The following is a 19,037-nucleotide window of genomic DNA, read 5'->3' as shown; positions in this document are numbered from 1 at the left end:
TTAATTAAAATATAATTTTTGTTATAAATAGGTAAAAGTTAGAGAGATAACATTTATTAGTGACAGGAGCGAAGTAGGTGTAAAATATTACTCTGTAACTAGAACACAAGGGGACGATAAATAAAAGATGGAGGGATAGATAATGATGTTATTGATATTTCCTTGTTCTCTGTGTATCTTGAAAGTATACAGAGCACTCTATTTATAGAGCAACTTCAAATAAACGTATTAACTATACATTGTATACATTGAAATTTACAATACACACCTTTTGATAACGATCCTCCTTCATTTCCTAAGTTAATATCACTTTGTGTGGGTCATTGAAAAATCTACCAATGTTTTTAATATCACTGTGAGCATTCATTAAGCCACCAGTATTTTCAACACTCCCCTTGGATGCCCACATATCAACATCAGTTGTCTCGTTTAAATTCAGTAGGAAAATACTATAGCGAAGGAAAAAGAGTACAACTTTACTTGGATTATTGATATAGTGTTAAATATGCTTATGTTGCCTTGATAGGAAAATCCAATGGGAAAAATTCTAATCGAAGGAAAAAAAGTATAACATGCATTTATCATGGGTGCTCCCCCTCATATGTATCTCCTCCTGATTCCCATTTTCCAAATTTAGCTGATTGGTAAGTCGACGTAATCTGATATTTTGCATTAACATCTGAAACGTGCACTTTGGTAGAGACTTGGTGAACAGGTCTGCCAGATTTTCATTAGAACGGATTTGTCTGGCTTCAATAACTTTAACCTTCTGAAGCTCATGTACACTGAAAAACTTTGGAGATATGTGTTTAGTCTTATCGTCCTTGATAAATCCTTCTTTCATTTGGGCAACACATGCTGCATTATCTTCATGGATGACAGTTGGATTGTCTGTCTTTGAAGTTAGACCACATGAATTCTGGATATAATGGATCATTGATCTTAACCAAGAACATTCACAACTTGCTTAATGTAAAGCAAGTATTTCTGAGTGATTTAAAGATGTAGCAACTAATGTTTGCTTTGTTGAGTGTCATGAGATTATTGTATCTCCATTCTTGAACACATATCCAGTTTGTGAGCAGGGTTTATGCAGATCAGAAAGAAAACCAGCATCTGCATATCCAACAAAGACCTGGTCATTTATGGATTTCTTTGAGTAGAAGAGATCCATGTTTGTTGTCCCACGAAGGTATCACAATACATCATTGATTCCCTTCCAATGACGAATTGTTCGAGTAGAACTATACCTTACTAACAAGTTGACTGAAAAAAACTATATATGGTCTAGTACATTGTGCTAAATATAATAAAGCACATATTGCACTCAGATATGGTACTTCTGAACCAAAGACCACTTCATCATCTTCTTTTGGACGGAATGAATCTTTCTTAATGTCCAAAGAACGAACGATCATTGGCGTGCTGAGTGGATAAGCCTTGTCCATGCCAAATCAGTTCAGGATTTTTTTAATGTAAGTTGATTAGTGGACCAAAATTCCACTAACACTATGCTTGATCTACATGCCGAGATAATATTTTGTTTTTCCAAGGTCTTTCATTTTCAATTCATTTTTCAGATATTCAGCAGTTTTATTGAGCTCTTCAGGAGTTCCAACTAGGTTCATATCATCGACATATACTGCCACTATAGCAAATCCATAGTTGGATTTCTTAATGAACACACAAGGGCAAATGACATTGTTGATATACCCTTCTTTGATCAAATACTCACTGAAACAATTATACCACATTCATCCAAATTGTTTCAGCCCATACAATGATAGCCTTAATTTGATTGATAGCATATCTCGTGATTTGTTAGTTGTTTCAAGCAACTTAAGTCCTTTTGTAAATTTCATATATATATGTCAGTATCTAATTCTCCATATAAATACGCGGTGATGACATCTATAAGTCGCATGTCAAGTTTTTCTGAAACCACTAAATTTAGTAAGTAACGGAACGTAATTGCGTCAATTACAGGAAAGTATGTCTCCTCATAATCAATTCTAGGTCTTTGCGAAAAACTTTGTGCAACGAGTTGTGCTTTATATCTTTCAATCTCGTTTTTCTCATTTTGCTTTCTTATGAATACCCATTTGTAACCCATGTGATTTATACCAAGTGGGGTTTGGACTACTGGTCCAAAAACATTTCACCTTTCTAAGGAATTTAATTCTGTCTGGATTGCATCTTTCCATTTAGGTCAATCTCGTCTCTGTTTGCATTCATTGACAGAGTGGGGCTCAATATCCTCATTTAATATGATTTTGGTGGCTACTGTGAATGCAAACATATCGATAATTATTTCATTCTGATCTTACAATTCATTAGTACAAGCATAATTTATGGAGATTTATTTGCTTTCATGTACCTCTGTTTCTTCAGGTACATGTGTCTCACCAAGGACATTTTCTTTTTCTAAAAGCACAAAATCATGAATTGTAGATTTGTCATTCATTTTTCCTTCTTGAATGATTTCATTTGGATTCAATTATGCCTTAGTCTTTCTCTTTCGAAAGGATGAATCTTTTGAACATGAAGGTCTACCACCCTTCAGACGTGCACCAGATGAACCATTCGCTGCCACTTCATTTTATCCAACAGGCACATCAATTCTTGCAGGTGCATTTGCAGCTGGTATATGTGATTTTGTCACTTTCATAGCATCATTAAATGCATATGGTATTTGTTTGGCAATACTTTGAAGATGAACGATCATTTTCACTTCATTTTCATATTGAGTGCTATGTGGATCAAAATGAGATAAGATGGTAACAACCCATATCAGCTCTTACCGTTATTCAGAAACGGTATTTTCTCCCCATAACAATGAGAATACTGTCTCATCAAAGTGATAATCAGCAAAACGAGCTGTATACATATCACCTATCCTGAGTTCTAAATATCTAATGATAGATGGTGAATCAAAACCCACATAACTTCCCAGTTTGCACTGAGATCCCATCTTAGTGCGTTGTGGTGGTGCAATAGGTACATAAACAGTATAACCAAAAACTCGTAAATGTAAAATGTTTGGCTGATACCCAAACACGAGTTGTATTGAGGAGTATTGATGGTTGGCTATATGTCTCAATCGAACCAATGATGCAGCATGTCACATGTCCTTATACAGAAACTGGCAATTTTGTTTTTATGAGCAGAGTGCGAGCTATTAACTGGAGCCTCTTGATCAATGATTCTACTAAACCATTTTGAGTATGGACATGAGAAACAGGGTGTTCAACATCAATGCCTAATGTCATGCAGTAATCATCAAAAGTTTGAGACATAAATTTACCAGCGTTATCCAGTCGGATTGATTTAATGGAGTAATCTGGGAATTGTGCTTGGAACTTAATTATTTGAGTAAGAAGTCTCGTAAAAACTATATTCTGATTAGACAAGAGATAAACGTGTGACCATCGGGTAGATGCATCAACCAAAATCATAAAATATCGAAATAGTCCACATGATGGTTGAATAGGCCCACAAATATCCCCTTAATTTTTTTGCAGAAATGATGGGGATTCAGCATCAACCTTTAGTTGTGATGGTCTAATTACCAACTTCCCTTGAGAAAAAAAACCTTGCAAGGGTTATCATTTGAGATAGCAATGCGTTTGCACAATAATGGATGTTCATTCAAGTTGGTAATGATTATACGCATCATGGTGGATCCTAGGTGACCCAGACGATCATGCCAAAACATGTAAACTTTTGAATCAATGAACTTCTGGTTTATGACAGTATATGATTCAGTTGTCTTTATGTATGTATAATATAATCCACTCATCAAACCACGTAAATTCTCCAATATATGCTTCTGGGTATCATTGGAGGTAATGCATAGATACTCTACATTTTCTGCACTTTTCGTTTCAATGTGGTAGCCATTTAAACGTATGTCTTTGAAACTCAACAAATTTCAAGTAGATGGAGTAGCGTACAACGCATTCTGTATGGACAATATTGTTCCATTTGGTAACATAATCTTGGCTTTCCCAATCTTGAGAAATACTTTCGATCTCGAAGTATTGTATGCGTGGTTACGCTGTCTGCAAAACAAATATCTTTGTCATTACTCTTGTTTTGAGAATGACTATAGTGCTTATCCATGCTTTATCAAATATAAATGATTCTGTCAGACCGGTACACTTCATTCCCCATTTTCACAATAAAGTCTGAGATATCTAGGTGGGAAGTCACACACTGGATCAGGTATATCCATTGGTTTAGCCTAGTCGAGAAAATTTGTCTCAACACCCTTCCCCTTGATGGATGTTGGATATAGATCCATAAGATATTTTTGGGGTGTGACAAGTACACGCCCAATGCTCATTGTCACCACATCTATGACAGGCTCCTTCAGAGTTTCTGGGAGCATTATTCATATGAGCTTTGTCTTTGTGGCGATTTATATTTTTGAAGCTCGGGATTGAATTATGCCTTGGAACCTGGTTGTGAAACTAGACACCATGATTATTGCCCTTTCCGTTCCACCGCCCTCGCTTGTGGCCACGTCCTCCTTTATGATTATTGCCACAAGAAGATATGATATTCACTTCAAGGAAAGTAGCATTTACTTATGGGAATGATGCAAATCCAGTAGGTCGGGAATAATGATTTTTCATTAGGAGCTCATTGTTTTGTTCAACTACTAAAAGCAGAGATATCAACTGGTTGTATTCAGTGAAACCTCGTTCTCTATACTGCTGCTGTAGGAGCACGTTTAAGGCATGAAAGGTGTTGAAGGTCTTTTCCAGCATATCTTCCTTAGTGATGGTTTTCCCACAGAGTTTCATCTGGGAGTTAATTCTAAATATCGCAGAATTGTACTCAGCCACTGACTTGAAATCCTGCATCCTTAGGTGAGTCCACTCATAACGAGCTCCTGGAAAAATCACCGTTTTCTGGTGATTGTATCTGTTTCTCAATGTCTTCCAAAGAGCTAACGAATCTTCAACCGTTAGGTACTCGCTCTTTAGTCCTTCATCAAGGTGGCAACGTATAAAAATCATGGTCTTCGCCCAATCTGGAGAAGATGCACTATTCTTCTCCTTGATTGTTTCTCCAATATTCCTTGCCTCCAAATGAATTTTGGTATTCACTACCCAGGTAAAGTAGTTTTCCTCAGTAATGTCTAGGGCAACAAAATCAAGTTTTGCCAAGTTCGTCATTTTCTTTTCTGAAAGAAAAACAGAGATGTGTAAGAACTTGCAATAATATGCATTCTGGAGGTATGTAGTGTTAGAACTTTAGGTTCTTACAAAAAAATTTTCATTTTGATATTCAGGCCAAAATGATAAGCACTCGAAACTTCTGGCTCGAGATTTACATGATGAATGAGAAGGATGATTGTTTCGCACCATTCTCATTGAAATAACATAACATAGGATGAATGATCATTCAGCATCACTCAAGTAGCAGGAAAATTTAAATATGCAAAATAGGCTGGGCGATTATACTGCACCACCTAAAATTGCAATGAAATTAAACAACAGGTAAATTAAATACGTAGGGTAGGGTGGGTGATTATACCGCTTCACCTAAAATTTGCAGTAAAATTAGATCTGCAGTCTAGGATAGGAGATGATACCGCATCATCTTGGATTGCAGTAAGATTAAATTTGCAGTTCAAGATGGGTGATTGTACCGTACCATCTTGGATTGCACTAAAATCGACATAAATAAACACTAGGTTAGTAATCAAGAGCTACACTAAATAAGAAATCAAGGATATATGTAACTGTTAGGTTGAGAACTAGAAGTAGACATGGTGCAAACAGTTCTTCGCGAGGATATATTCAGCAGTTGAGGCAGAGAAAGAAGAATAACAGTAAAATCTTTAGAGGAAACTTTTTTCTTTCTCTCTTTCGGCGAAGAGAAATGAGATATGGTTAGAGAGTCGTGCTGATAACGTGTTATAAATAGGTAAAAGTTAGAGAGATAACATTTACTGGTGACAGGAGCGAAGCATGTGTAAAATATTACACTATAACTATAACATAAAGGGACGAAAAATAAAAGATGGAGGGATATATAATGATGTTACTGATGTTCTCTGTGTATCTTGAAAGCATACAAAGAGCTCTATTTATAGAGCAACTCCAAACAAATGTATTAACTATACATTGAAATTTACAGCACACACCTTTTGACAATATGATCCTCCTTCATTTCCCAAGTCAATATCACTTTGTGTGGGCATTGAAAAATCTACCAATGTTTTCAATATCAATATGGGTATTCATTAACCTACCAGTATTTTCAACAATTTTTGTGTTTTAAACTTTAAGAAGTTTATGAACTTGTTTGAATGTACTTTTAAAATAACTGAAAACGTTTTTGGAGAAAAGCATTTGGGTTCCAAAAACACTTTAAGTGTTTTTTTAGGATTTACTTGCATCTTTACTAAAGATTGGTTCTAAAAACATTTTCTCCGACAACGCTTTCAGTCATTTTAAAAACACATTCAAACAAGCTCTATTTCAGTTAGGATTATGGTGTAATAGTATATATATATATATATATATATATTTCTTTTTTGAAGGGGACCAACTGTTTGCTTCGAACCAATTTTTCATCAATTTTTTCGAATACTGGAAAGATTTCAACCTCTCTTACCCACTATCGTGTAATGCACCAGCGTCAAGAATTAAATGGTATTATTGAGTATACAATAACAATTTATGAAGTTTTATGTATGGTTTAGGGCTGGCAAACAAACTGAAAACCCAAAAGTCCAACCAAACCGAACCATTTGGCATGCAGTTTTGATTTTACAAAGGATGGGTTAATCGAACCAAACAATTTATAATTTAGAACAAAATTATATAAAGTAACACGTATTATGTACAATATTATCTGATTAAAAAACAAATATAATATATTATATATTTTAGGAATCAAATCAAATTGCAATATTGCTGAACCAATTACATCGGTTTTCATCCATTGTGATTCGGTTGTAGATTAAGACAAGCTCCAGTGTGCGGTCGATACGCTGTTCAAACCCAAAGTCGAACCAACCCAAACCGCACCCAAACTTAATATGGTTAATCTAAAAAAATCAAATTGGTTTCAAGCAATATATGTTCAATCAGGTACCAATTAATCCCACCAAGGTGTTTTTGGCTTTATCCAATGTGATGGGATCATTCTTGGATGCGGTGAGGGACTTGGGGACTTGGGGACTCGTGGGACAATGGTGAATGCTCGGGAGGGCCAGGTATCACGGTGGAGTTCTCCTAACTCTCCATATTAAAAAATTAATGTTAATGCTAACTGGTGCAAGGTGACTAAGTTGGGTTTCGTTGGGGTGGTGATGCGGGCAAATGGGGGTAGGTTTTTGACAGCAGCGAGATACTCTATTAAGGCTCCTAATGTTGCGACGGCTGAAGCTTTGACGCTGCTGTGTAGGTGTGAATTGGATGCCTCTTTTGGTGTTAGCTTTGTCATTCTCGAATTGGACTCTCTCGAAACTGTCTCTTGTTTTAGTGATTCTCTTGAAAATGGTAGTTGGGAGGCTTCCCCTATCTTGGCAAGGGTCAAACAGCTAAGTGGGGCTTTCCAGAAATGTTGCTGGTCTTGGATGCCGAGATCAACCAATATAGCGGCGGATGTTCTTGCGTTGGTTGGTTTTACGGAGATGAGTGATTTTGTTTGGGTCGATAGGCCCCCATCTTCGTTGGTTCATGTTTTGAACAATGATGGTCTTCCGTGTCCACATTAATTTTGCTGTGGTGGTGATTAGGGTGACACTTTCACTTAGTTGAAGTGTCCTCTGGATGTATCCCCTTTCACTACTTTCGTCTTGGTCTGTCTTTCATGGTGTTTGCCTCTAGGTAGGCTTTTGTGTACCTGTTTGACTTCTTAGTCCTAGAATGATATTCCTAGTTTCTAACCAAAAAAAAAAAAAAAAAAAAGAAAAAAAAAAAAGAAAAGAAGCAACGAAAATAAAATAAAATGGGTTAAAGGCCAAAACTGCTTGAGACCGTATCAAACCGGTTACTTTATGATTCAGCTAAAAGATTTTCATTAACAAAACTAATGTTGTAATTGTGGTATCAAAAAAAGAAAAAGTTTTTTTTTTTTATAATTAAAATGGTCTTTAGATTGTCATAACTCCTCATTTTAATAATTGAGATTTAAAATCGACAGAGTAATCTCTAAGATTCTCCACCATCAATCATTTTTGTCATTCTATGAAAAATCTTCATCACCGGTTCAGGAGAAATGGTTGATTTGACCAAAATACCCTTATTTTAATAAGATTTCTCACACAATGACAAAAATAATTGATGGATGACTCATCTAAGAACCACTTCTATCAATTTTAAATCTCACAAACCAACATGAGAAGTTATGTCAATCTCAATGATCATTTTGAATAAAAAGTGAAAAGAAAAACGTTGCGATTCTTTGACGGTGATCCATCTTATCGTCGAGATTGGTATATTTGTTGAGAGAGAGAGAGAGAGAGAGAGAGAGAGAGAGATGAATCCTTATTACAAAAGAAGATTAACATTCATGTCAACATACAAAGCATACCAACAGTTACAGTGACATACATTTTACTGCCCCCAGCTCCGTCGATAAATTTTCTTTCATTTTAAAGGAAGAACAAAGAAAATGCAATCTGCAAACAAATATTACAACCCCACTTGCATATCGAGCATTGGTAAATACCTCAATTGGCACTTTGGTGGTACCAAACAAAAGCTACATGCACCGGGGGAAAATCGTTTGCCCCACATAACCACCAGCCATAGCACGTTTTACATTAGACTCAAACATCTTCGGGTTGTCTCTCAACACCGCTGCTGCATCATGATTTAGTGGATCTTCATAGTTTGGTTCCTGGAAACAAAACCAAAGAGAAAAATAAGCATTCGTATAGCAGATGGCAACGAATTGCAAAGGACCATCGAGACAATCATTAGTACCGTGAAAAGATGATACAATCCATAAATGACAGTGTTTATGTTGAGGACAGGTTTCCAATCTTCTCGTAGGATGTTGAGGCAGACATTACCTTCCAAGTCAATATTAGGATGGTAGACCTGTGAGGGTTTGTACCATGTATGAGACAATGTAGTATATAAGCAATCAAATAAAAGAGAAGAAACAAATACAGTTAAACAAGAATCGGTGAAATATATATGATGTGCAGGTCTACCTTGGTCTTACACTTGACTTTTGGTGCCTCATGTGGATAGATAGGCGCCACTTGGAAAGTAAACGAAAACGTACCTCCCCTGTAATAACAAATGGAAAAGAATGTAGTTAATTGATCGTTATGCTAATTTTATAGGACATCTTAAGACAACATATATACTTGTTTTCCAGAACAAAAACAATATATAATTTTCTTTTAGAAGTAACAAAAATATTGAAACCTTCAACACCAATGCTCGTATTCGTGTTGACTTCACTGCATAGTCAATGCAAACAATGGCTGCACGACATTCACAATGTTGAAACAATATATGATTGTTCACCTGAGCAACAACAATATTGAATGTTTTCGGTGTTGACTTCATAGTCAATGCAGTGTCTTACAATTGAAAATCCCCCAACTACATCTAAATTTATAGACAAATTTGGAATGAGCAAGTATCTACATGTGTTTGTGTGAATGGAAAACGAAAGAACTCAGCTTCTCTGACAAAGGAGAGGTGTCTAAAATTAGTATGTGCAGCTGTGGCAAAAGCTTTTATGCGAACAATCTTTTACACACATAAAGTTGAAGAACTTCTTACGAGTAATATCCTTCATCTGGACGAATTGTAACCTCAAAGTTCATCAGGTCATCCTTGCCATTAGGAAATGAAATGCTACAAGTTTTTGCGAGATTCAGCTCAGATATATCTGCATCAGATACCACAAAAATGTTTTTTTTTTTAATAAATGGTGGCCACATTTCGAAAAACAACACAACTCCAAAACACAATTTAGCAATGAACCAGTTTAAATCCCTTTATCCTTTAACAAAATTAAAACAGATTTAAATAATGATTGTAATCAAGAATGCTAGAAAATTCAATTGACATTCATTTGCTGAAACTTTGTACTCAGCATGAAATTATCTCAACTTCAAATGTCTACCTGACTTGAAAAAAGATGAAACCCTAAACATTCCAGGGTAAATAATTTGCTAAAGAAGTTATGTTTTAAAATTGATTTTTGAATTGACTTAAAGCACCGCCAGCTAGAAAACTCTATAAATAAGTTATACAGCGTCACTATGGACCAAGAACGATGTCCTATTTCACCATTCATAAGCACTATGGGCTAGAGAATATAATGCCAGCTAAGACATCAACCAAGAAAAATTCAAACCATCTAACAGATTTGATCCATGCTGCTTGACAATCAACAAAATGCTTGACATTAAAAAATCACTCATCTCTCATATTTCAATTAATTTGTGGAATTAGAACATCAAAGGCATTTAAAAACTAGAAGAATATGTAGAAGTTTCAATCACAAATAACTGGTGATACTCCATTTGCAATTGGACAGAAGGAATACCTCTATGAAGACGCAATTCCCCAGCAGATTGCTTCTTCACAGGTGACGCTCCATTCGCATTTTCAGCAAGTTCTCTTTGCTTCTCCTTTACTTTGAATAGCCTAATCATATCTCCTGAAAAAGTGAAAAAGAACACAATGATCCTAAAAATCCTAAAGCGATTATACATTTGTGCTACATACAACAATTGTGCTGGTCTACAAGTACAGGATGAATCAATCAAGATGCGAGAGGCATGCCAAGCAGATCGATACACTGAAATTTCATGTAGAAAGCTGAAAATAACCAAATAAACATCAAATTTAGTACACACCAACCAATAAAAAAATAATCAAGAAACCATTCTATTCACGGGCGACCAGTCCTTCAATTATTCTTCGTTTCTTCTGTTTTCGTTTTAATCTTTTCATCTTTCTGGACCCATGCGGGTTAAAATGCTATACAACTGTCGGTTCATTGGCTGCTTAATACTCAAAGTCATTAAACTAAATCTGATATTTTCAAACAAATTACAAATTTACAATCTCACGTTGATCGCTAAAACAATAATCTCAAAGTAATAAAACACTTACAAATTACTCCTTTTTAAAGTACCCTTTTCAAATTAACACCACTTCTCTACAAAAATCAAATAAACAAGCATCATAAATTGCTAAATCGGAAACAAACAAAAACAATCAAATCTTGCACAAAAGGAACAACCAACAACTTAAAACCCAATAAACCCCAAAAATTAACAGACACAATCATCAACCAATCAGATTCAAAACCCAAGAAATTTCTAAACTTTAAGCACCTGATGATCGGATTTCCTGGAAAATCTAGCAAAGCGAAAGAAAGAAACTTGCCGACATATACATACAACTATATATCCAAACACACAGAAAGTGTATTATTGGGATGCATAGATGCTGACCTGGTAAGAGGAAGCCGCAGAGAAGACGACTTTGTGGATGAGTGGGAAAGTACGGAGAGAGAGAGAAGGGGGGCGTGGGGCAGATTTGGGATGGGACGATGTCGTTTAGGGGTTTTGTGGGGAGGTTTGGATGATTGGTCTCTCTGGGGTCTACGCTGCTACAGATGACAGAGTATTATTCGCGTCTCGCTTTATTTCCACGCCCTCTCTTTTTCTTCACAACATGGAGAAACGAAAATGTTTGAAACTCAACCCTTTTTTTGTTGAAACTCGACTTTGACCCACTGAGCCACCTCTCGTGATTTGATTAATACATGATTATATGTTTATCTTTTTATCAAAGATAATTGTTTTCCTCTTTACTTTTTATTTTCCGTAAAATTTAAAAAGCTATTTTTTGGTCCAAACATAAAGAAAGGGGTGTATTTATTACTTAGTACTACGATCTAATATTATTTTTCATCTGTAAGGGAAAGGTCTTAAGTTTGATTTGTCAATGATGAATTTGAACCACATTATTATGGTTAGTCCAGTGTGAGGTTAAGCCCACTCCCCTACCTCCTTACTACAAATAATATCTTCTTTTTGAAAAGAAAAAAAAAAAAGAAAGAGGGGGGGTGTACACACTTCAGTTTGTTTAAAATCAAAATCATTACCGAACCATAAAGACTTAAAACTGATGTAATTAATCGATTCACCAATGTTGCAGTTTGTGACACACCCCGACCGAGATCAGGGCATGTTGGCCGTCACGTGGAAATGACGTAACCAAGTGCACAGTGCGGAAACTAAGAAATAATAATAAAAATACGAATAAATAAAAACTCAGCTATACACGAGGAAAATAACATACATGTGCAAGCGTAAGTGTGACAAACAAAATTCAGAGCACGGAAGACCTAGTGCAGTCCGGGAGAAACAACACTAAATAAACACACCCAAAAGTGGTCCTACACTGGTGATATTCTGTCAGATAGGGCGGGAAAATCCTCTGGGGAGCCACCAAAAACACTAACCAAACTAGAACCTAGAGGGGCGCAAAACAGAAAGCGTGAGTGGGCAAAAACAAAGCTTTTCAAAAACCATTTCATAAACAAGTTCTAACCCCTCGCCGTAAAACCTGTATACTTCCCAGAAAATAGAATATACATATAAATATAAGTCATGCTCAGAAATATGCCATGTCAAATGCCTCAAAATAAAATGCAAGCACTCAGGTAATGCCAATCAATGTTATGTAATCTATCAGCCGGAGTCACCTAACGTGACCTGTACGGCTGAATCTAGAGCTCAAATCTCAAACTCACTAACTATACCTGCACACGAGTCGGAACCACCTAAAGTGGTATGTACGACATGACTGGGTGTATAATAGGTACGCTCAAGTGCTACGATCACGTGAAGACTGGGCGAATAATCGCAGGTCACCTATGAGTCGGAACCACCTAAAATGGTCTGTACTACAGGACTGTGCACCTAACTTGGATCCAAGATGAGCGTATGGTGCGGGAGGTGAACATCACGTGAAGGACTGTGCCCAACTCTGGGAGGGAGCACTAACACCAAGGGTGCAGGTTATAAGCTCTCTATGCATCTCAAATCACTACTGAACATAAACATAAACCATAACTTACCTGGCACTTACCTGTGCGTCCGTAACACTAACATACATATATATATATATATATATATATATGCAACTAATAATGTATAATCAAACGGGCAAGCATAATGCATGGCATATAAACGTATAAACGTTTCATTTCACTTTCAGGGGAAAAACACAAGTATATAGGTATATACGGAAAACCAAAAGCCCACTCACTGGTATGTAGAAGGGTCGTAACCCCTTTGCCTCGAATGACCGCACTCGTCCTCGGGATAGGTCTCACCTATATGCGAAACAACTATAAAAACATTACTTTTAAAGCACATAACTAACATTACGAAATAACTTCTCATACAATGCTCAAATGGGGTGTATGAATACAACAACGTGATCTACTCAACCTCACGAACATCCCCATATTTTTAAAATAATTTTCTGACACAACACGTGCCCCCACGCGCCAGCCTAGACACGACCACACGCGCCGCCCACGCGCAGGCACTTGTCTGGCACATTGACGGCGTCAGTTAACGCCATCAGGAATATTCCGTTAAATCTAACTGATTCCGTTAACGCTGACGGAATATTCCGTCATCTTCTCCAGCCAAACTCTGGCGCCGTCGTCGACGCCGGAAAACCGGAAAAATTTCAAAACTTGATATCTCACTCGTTTTTCAACCAAATTTCACAAAATTGGTACCAAAATGAAGCTTGCAACAAGAGGAACAAATCCATACCACTTTCAAGCACTAAAACCCATGGAATATCACCGGGAAAACACCACCAACTCCGGCCAAACCTGCAACTCACGATCCCGACATCCAAAACCTTCAAACGAACCACCCCGGGCCTCCTAAGGACCTCACCAAGCTTCCTACAAGCTTGAAATTCCCAAAAACACAAGAATTAACGTGTGCATGAACAGTGACCAAAATCGAGGATCTCGAGTTCGACATGAAAACGAATGTATCCTTACCTGAAATGGGTATGGTTGAACTCCTAAGGACCTCACGAGCACAAATATGTAGTTTGTTTCCTCGATCCATGACGATTTCAAGGGTTTGTGGTGTTGTCCGTACGAAAATGATAGGAAAAGGAGAAAGAGAGAGAGAGAGGGACAGTGATACGGGACATGGAAGGGATGAAGGAGTGTGGGGGTGTGTGTGTGGTCCAAAATCAACCAATCAAAACCCAAAAACGACCACACAACGAAACAAACAAACTAGGGGCAAAACCGTCATTTCACCCTTACGGTACAAAAAGTTCGGGACGAGCTGTCACAGTTTGGTTTTTGGTTTAACATGTATCTACTATTAAATAACAAATTCATTTGGAAAAAAAAAAAACAAATTCAATGCTATGTAGAAATAAATACTAGAATATTTTGTAAATCCTTTTATTTATAAAAAAAAATAATCATCAAACTGTCAACCTCAAAACTTAATTTGACAATCTCATAACTTCAAAATACTTAATCTCATACATGGACTAAAAGTCTTAAACTTATAATCTCATAACTTCAATATGTTACATATATTATTTATTATTTTATATATTTCATTATAAGCAATTTGGTCCGTTAATCCACGGTTTGTAAAAACGAAAACCGTATATAATAAACCGTGTATTTCAAAACGGTTTTATAAAGAATGGACACAAAGAAAAAAAAAAAAAAGACCAATCCAAACGATTTGATTTGGTTGGTTTCTTGAGCTTTCAGCTTGTTTTGTCCACCCATTATTCTTAAAGTATAAATATATCGTCTATTAATATTATAACATTTGAATTGATAGCGTAATATCACTTCATTAACAAAAATTTCCATAAAGTACGAAGGCCCAATAGAGAGATGAACGATAGCCCAGACTTGATGAATTGGTTTTAATATGGTGTATTGATCACACCAATTACGCGGTGCTGGAGACCAGACTTTGATTCCCAGTGATGATTTTCAAGGGGTTTGCGCATCCACTAGCTTGGTAAGCACCAATCCACGTTCAAGTTTCAAACTTTTTTCCTTAATGCGCTTAACCCTAATTTTGCTTGGAAGCTAGGAAATGACCTCTCCACGGGGTTTTATGGTTTTGAGATGATGGGTTATTGCTTTATGTAGTTAACGGTAATTTTCAGGCTACGTTGCATGGACATTGCGAAATCCTGGCACGCCTCAAACACGCTCTAGGTACGGTTTGGACACGATCAAGACACGGTTAAGATAGGGTTAAGATACGGTCAATACACGATTAAGACACGTTCATTACATATGAATTATATATATATATATCACCTATCTAGGTATGTATATAGACACATTGACACATATATGATGTATATTTCCTTGGGTCCAATTATTAACTCTCCTTCTTGTTAGACACAATAAACTTGGAGAAACTAATGAACCTGCAATCTATAGGATTAACGATGACCTGGTAATGTCTTTACACTCTGTCTATGTGTGTGTGTATATATATATATATACACATGTACAAACTAATGAACCTGCAATCTATAGGATTAACGATGACCTGGTAATGTCTTTACACCCTGTCTATATGTGTGTGTATATATATATATATACATGTACATTTGCTGAAGTTATGATTTAATTGTAAGTAGCAGGAATTATCTGAAACCGTTTAGTTATTTATATTTGCAGGAGTATTATATTGAGATAATGAGTGATCTCAAAAGAGCTAGGAACCATACGTATGTCGCAAATGGTGTCCGAGTGCAGTTCTCCGTGATTAGCCCTGATGTGATAATAACTCTAGAGACAGATACTGTCCATTGCTTGTCGTGGGAGGTTGTTACGGTGCTCAACTGCTAATATAGGGAAACATCTTAAGATTTCAGAAGTTGTCCAAAATTCTAAGGATGTGCCATTTGTGTCTTTCCCTGTTACGGAGCTTCGTTTACCACACAAGTCTCTTTGCTCTCTCCTTTTCCTGTGATCTTATTTGTCGACAAATCCGCAGCGACCATGGCTTTCGATTCTGCAGATGGCTGGTTTTTTTTATCTTCAGCATTGTCTTCATGTACTACAAGTAAATTGCCTATACAACGCACGAGACAACTTTCCATGACGCAGATCCTCAGTTTTCCTGTTAACATTTGTTGAGGGACTTCAGATAGTTACGTTGAAGATAGGTATGGCATCATTTGACACTAGTAATATAACTACAACTTGGCGTTATCCCAAATGCTGTTTTCACTTGGTCGTTTGTTTGCCAGTGCAAAAAATGGACCAGCATCCACAATGTAGGTGTACCGATTCCTTTATTGGATTAAAAGTCGCGTCGAGTTTCACGAGCATTATGTCACATCGATTTTCTTCTTTTTTCTGTTAGGTCCATTTCTCAACTCATTAATTTCTCGCGCCGTGTTTGCGTGTACTACGTAGTTAAGGCTTACCAAAAGACTTGTAACTTTGTTTTCAATTTGATGGTTAAGACAAAATGTTAGTCTTCATCGCGAAGTGATTAAAAATTATTGGTCATTCATCTTTAAATTTGTATTAAGAGTGGATGTTAAAAAGATGTGTGTTTTAATGTTTAATTTCATCTTTGACATTAAATTTAAGAGTAGGTAACTATGAATTCTTGGTCACCAAAAGAACGGATCTCTGAGTTCAAGATATGCTAGACTTTCAGAATTTCAGCACTCATTTTGATTTCGATTTTGGAATTTTCAAAAAATTTCAGAACTTACATATGTTAAAATTCACTCAAAATTTTGAATCTAAATGTTTTTTTTTTTTTTTTTTTGAACAAATTGTATTATCTATACTAAGAGGGAGGATGTGGGTTTAGCCTCACAATGAGCTATCAATAATGTGGGTCGAATTCGCCTTGGCGAGAATCAAACCTAAGAACTTTCACTTACTAGTGAAGAGAAATAATACTAGAATGTAGTATTAAATGACAAATGTTGTTAGAATTGAAAATGCATACCGAAAGTCAAAAAAATGATATCAGTCTATAACATCCTTTCTTGAAGAAAACTCATACCTAATTAATGTAGATCATATGTTACTCAGTACTACGGTCTAGTAGTATTCCTCTTCGCTTAGGTGAGAGTTCTTAGGTTCGAATCTCGTGGATAGCGAATTCGATACCAAATTAGGCTGCCAATTATGTGGCTTAGCCGAACTCCCTTTCTCCCTAGTGTAAAAATATCGATATACTAAAAAAATTTTAATGTAAATCATATGTACTTCAACATAAATTTAGTCAATGTGATTAGTAACCCCAATATATTTCAAATTTTGAAAATACATCCAAATTTTCTAATTCCGGAATTTGATTATGTGGATTTTTTATTTAACTTGGACCTAATTTTTGAACAAAACGATTGTACATTGGACTAGTTATTTATTGAAAGAAAGGGTTAATTATACTAACACCCCTTCATGTTCATTGCGTTTTCACAAAACTCCCTCACGTTTGAGACGTAACACTAACACTCTTTGAGGTTCTAATTTACTTTCACATAACCCCTTTTGCCCTCATTATTAATTATACTTTAAAAAAAAATGAAAAATCCTTTGAATAAATAAATTAAAATCCAAATTAAAATCTTACAGAAACAATAAAGAAAAAAATAAAATATCTTTCTTCCTCTACCATGGACTCGGATCTTCTTCGGAATTCGGCATAAAAAAGTTCAAGGTTTTCAACGACAACGTGCATTTTGTGAGGAAGATTTCTCATATATATATATATATATATTTTTTTTTTATGGCAGAGAATGAGGCCAAGCTTATGGAGAGGCTGATTGATCAAAAAATCGAGACGAAGGAGTAGCTTCTTGTGAAGACGGTTAGGGAGGAGGTGAAGCATGTTAAGAATTTCTATTATGTTGTGGTGAATGCGACCCCGACCCGAAATATCCACTTGGACTCCGAATCGAGTTGTGTTGGTTGACACCTGGAGGGTGACGAAGCCATAAAGTGTAGTGTAGTGGAAAAATGATGTGAATAAATTTAAATCTAAAAGTGCTCAATCAAAAGAGTGCATGAGTGAGCGGGATTGAACCCATTTCACACGTGATGTTAGAGCATGAGACAATATAGTAAATAGGATAAGGGTTGTACCAGTAATGATAACCATCTCCTAAGATTTGCCAGGATCCTCGTTTACATGTAAGCACAACTAATAAACCTGGAGGGGCGAAAAACAAAGTTGAGTGGGTCAGCAAAACAACGTTTGTAAGAAAACCTTTATTTTCTAACATAGTAACCCCTTACTATAAAACAAGTATAGTTTCCTTAAAACATACTACGTAAACACATAACAAAAGTACAATAGCAATATAACCAGAAATATGCCAAGTCATGATATATCAAATGCCGCAGTAATATAATCATGTGATAATCAAGTATAGCTAACTGCTCATCACTCTACAAATAATTTCTGACACGAACAGGACTACGTGTAATCAATACACTCTAGTACTATGATCACGTGAAGGCTGGTGCAGAAGCACGTCACCTACAAATCGCAATTGCCTAATGCAAACTGTACGACAGAACTGGCACCTAACTTGGATCCAAGTGGATCCAACGGTGCAGATGTGAACATATACGTGAAGGACTGGCGCTAGCCCTGGGGTAAGTACTAACACCGGAGCAGCAAGATGAGCATGTACATATATGTATGAATGTCATGACAGTAAATTCAGTAATATCCCAATCATATAGCATCATTTATCACACTTAAAAGCATAATAACGATACTTGACAATATAAGCGTAAAAGTGAAGTAAATACACATTAATGGAAACTATAATTATATATAGGTATAAAAACAAAGGAAAACTATTGAAAATGGCTTGAAAACTTTGAGTTTTAACAATAAGGACAATATAAAGGGCAAAGTGAATAGTACCAGGATTGATTTTTTAGTGTAAAAATGTGGTTTTTCGTTAAAGTGAATAGTACCACGGGTTTTTCGTTAAAACTCCCTAAAAACAAAC

The 19,037-nt window shown here is 36.2% G+C and overlaps 2 protein-coding genes across 4 annotated transcripts; both read right to left on the bottom strand.

The window, feature by feature from the left end:
- Positions 1-4,589: 4,589 nt before the first annotated feature.
- On the bottom strand, positions 4,590-5,024 carry LOC137747809 (uncharacterized). The gene has a single exon (XM_068487952.2). The coding sequence runs from the start codon at positions 5,022-5,024 to the stop codon at positions 4,590-4,592; it is 435 nt and encodes a 144-aa protein (XP_068344053.2).
- A 3,486-nt stretch (positions 5,025-8,510) lies between these two features.
- On the bottom strand, positions 8,511-11,738 carry LOC137747107 (NEDD8-conjugating enzyme Ubc12). 3 transcript variants are annotated; one of them, XM_068487120.2, is made up of 6 exons: positions 11,456-11,738; positions 10,540-10,653; positions 9,768-9,876; positions 9,185-9,263; positions 8,952-9,068; positions 8,511-8,865 (listed from the first exon to the last, which is right to left on the bottom strand). In XM_068487120.2, the coding sequence occupies exons 2-6, from the start codon at positions 10,646-10,648 to the stop codon at positions 8,728-8,730; spliced, it is 552 nt and encodes a 183-aa protein (XP_068343221.1). In that variant the 5' UTR covers positions 10,649-10,653; positions 11,456-11,738; the 3' UTR covers positions 8,511-8,727. The 3 variants fall into 3 exon arrangements, with proteins under 3 accessions (XP_068343221.1, XP_068343220.1, XP_088542198.1); XM_068487119.2 differs by having other exon boundaries at positions 11,336-11,475; XM_088686072.1 differs by lacking the exon at positions 11,456-11,738 and adding an exon at positions 11,112-11,152.
- Positions 11,739-19,037: the final 7,299 nt, after the last annotated feature.

The sequence above is a fragment of the Pyrus communis genome, chromosome 2, assembly GCF_041283825.1.
Source record: "Pyrus communis isolate YQ-2024b chromosome 2, ASM4128382v1, whole genome shotgun sequence".
Classification (NCBI taxonomy): Eukaryota; Viridiplantae; Streptophyta; class Magnoliopsida; order Rosales; family Rosaceae; genus Pyrus; species Pyrus communis.
Note: the sequence above shows the minus strand (reverse complement) of the source record. Positions and strands in the feature narration are given on the sequence as shown.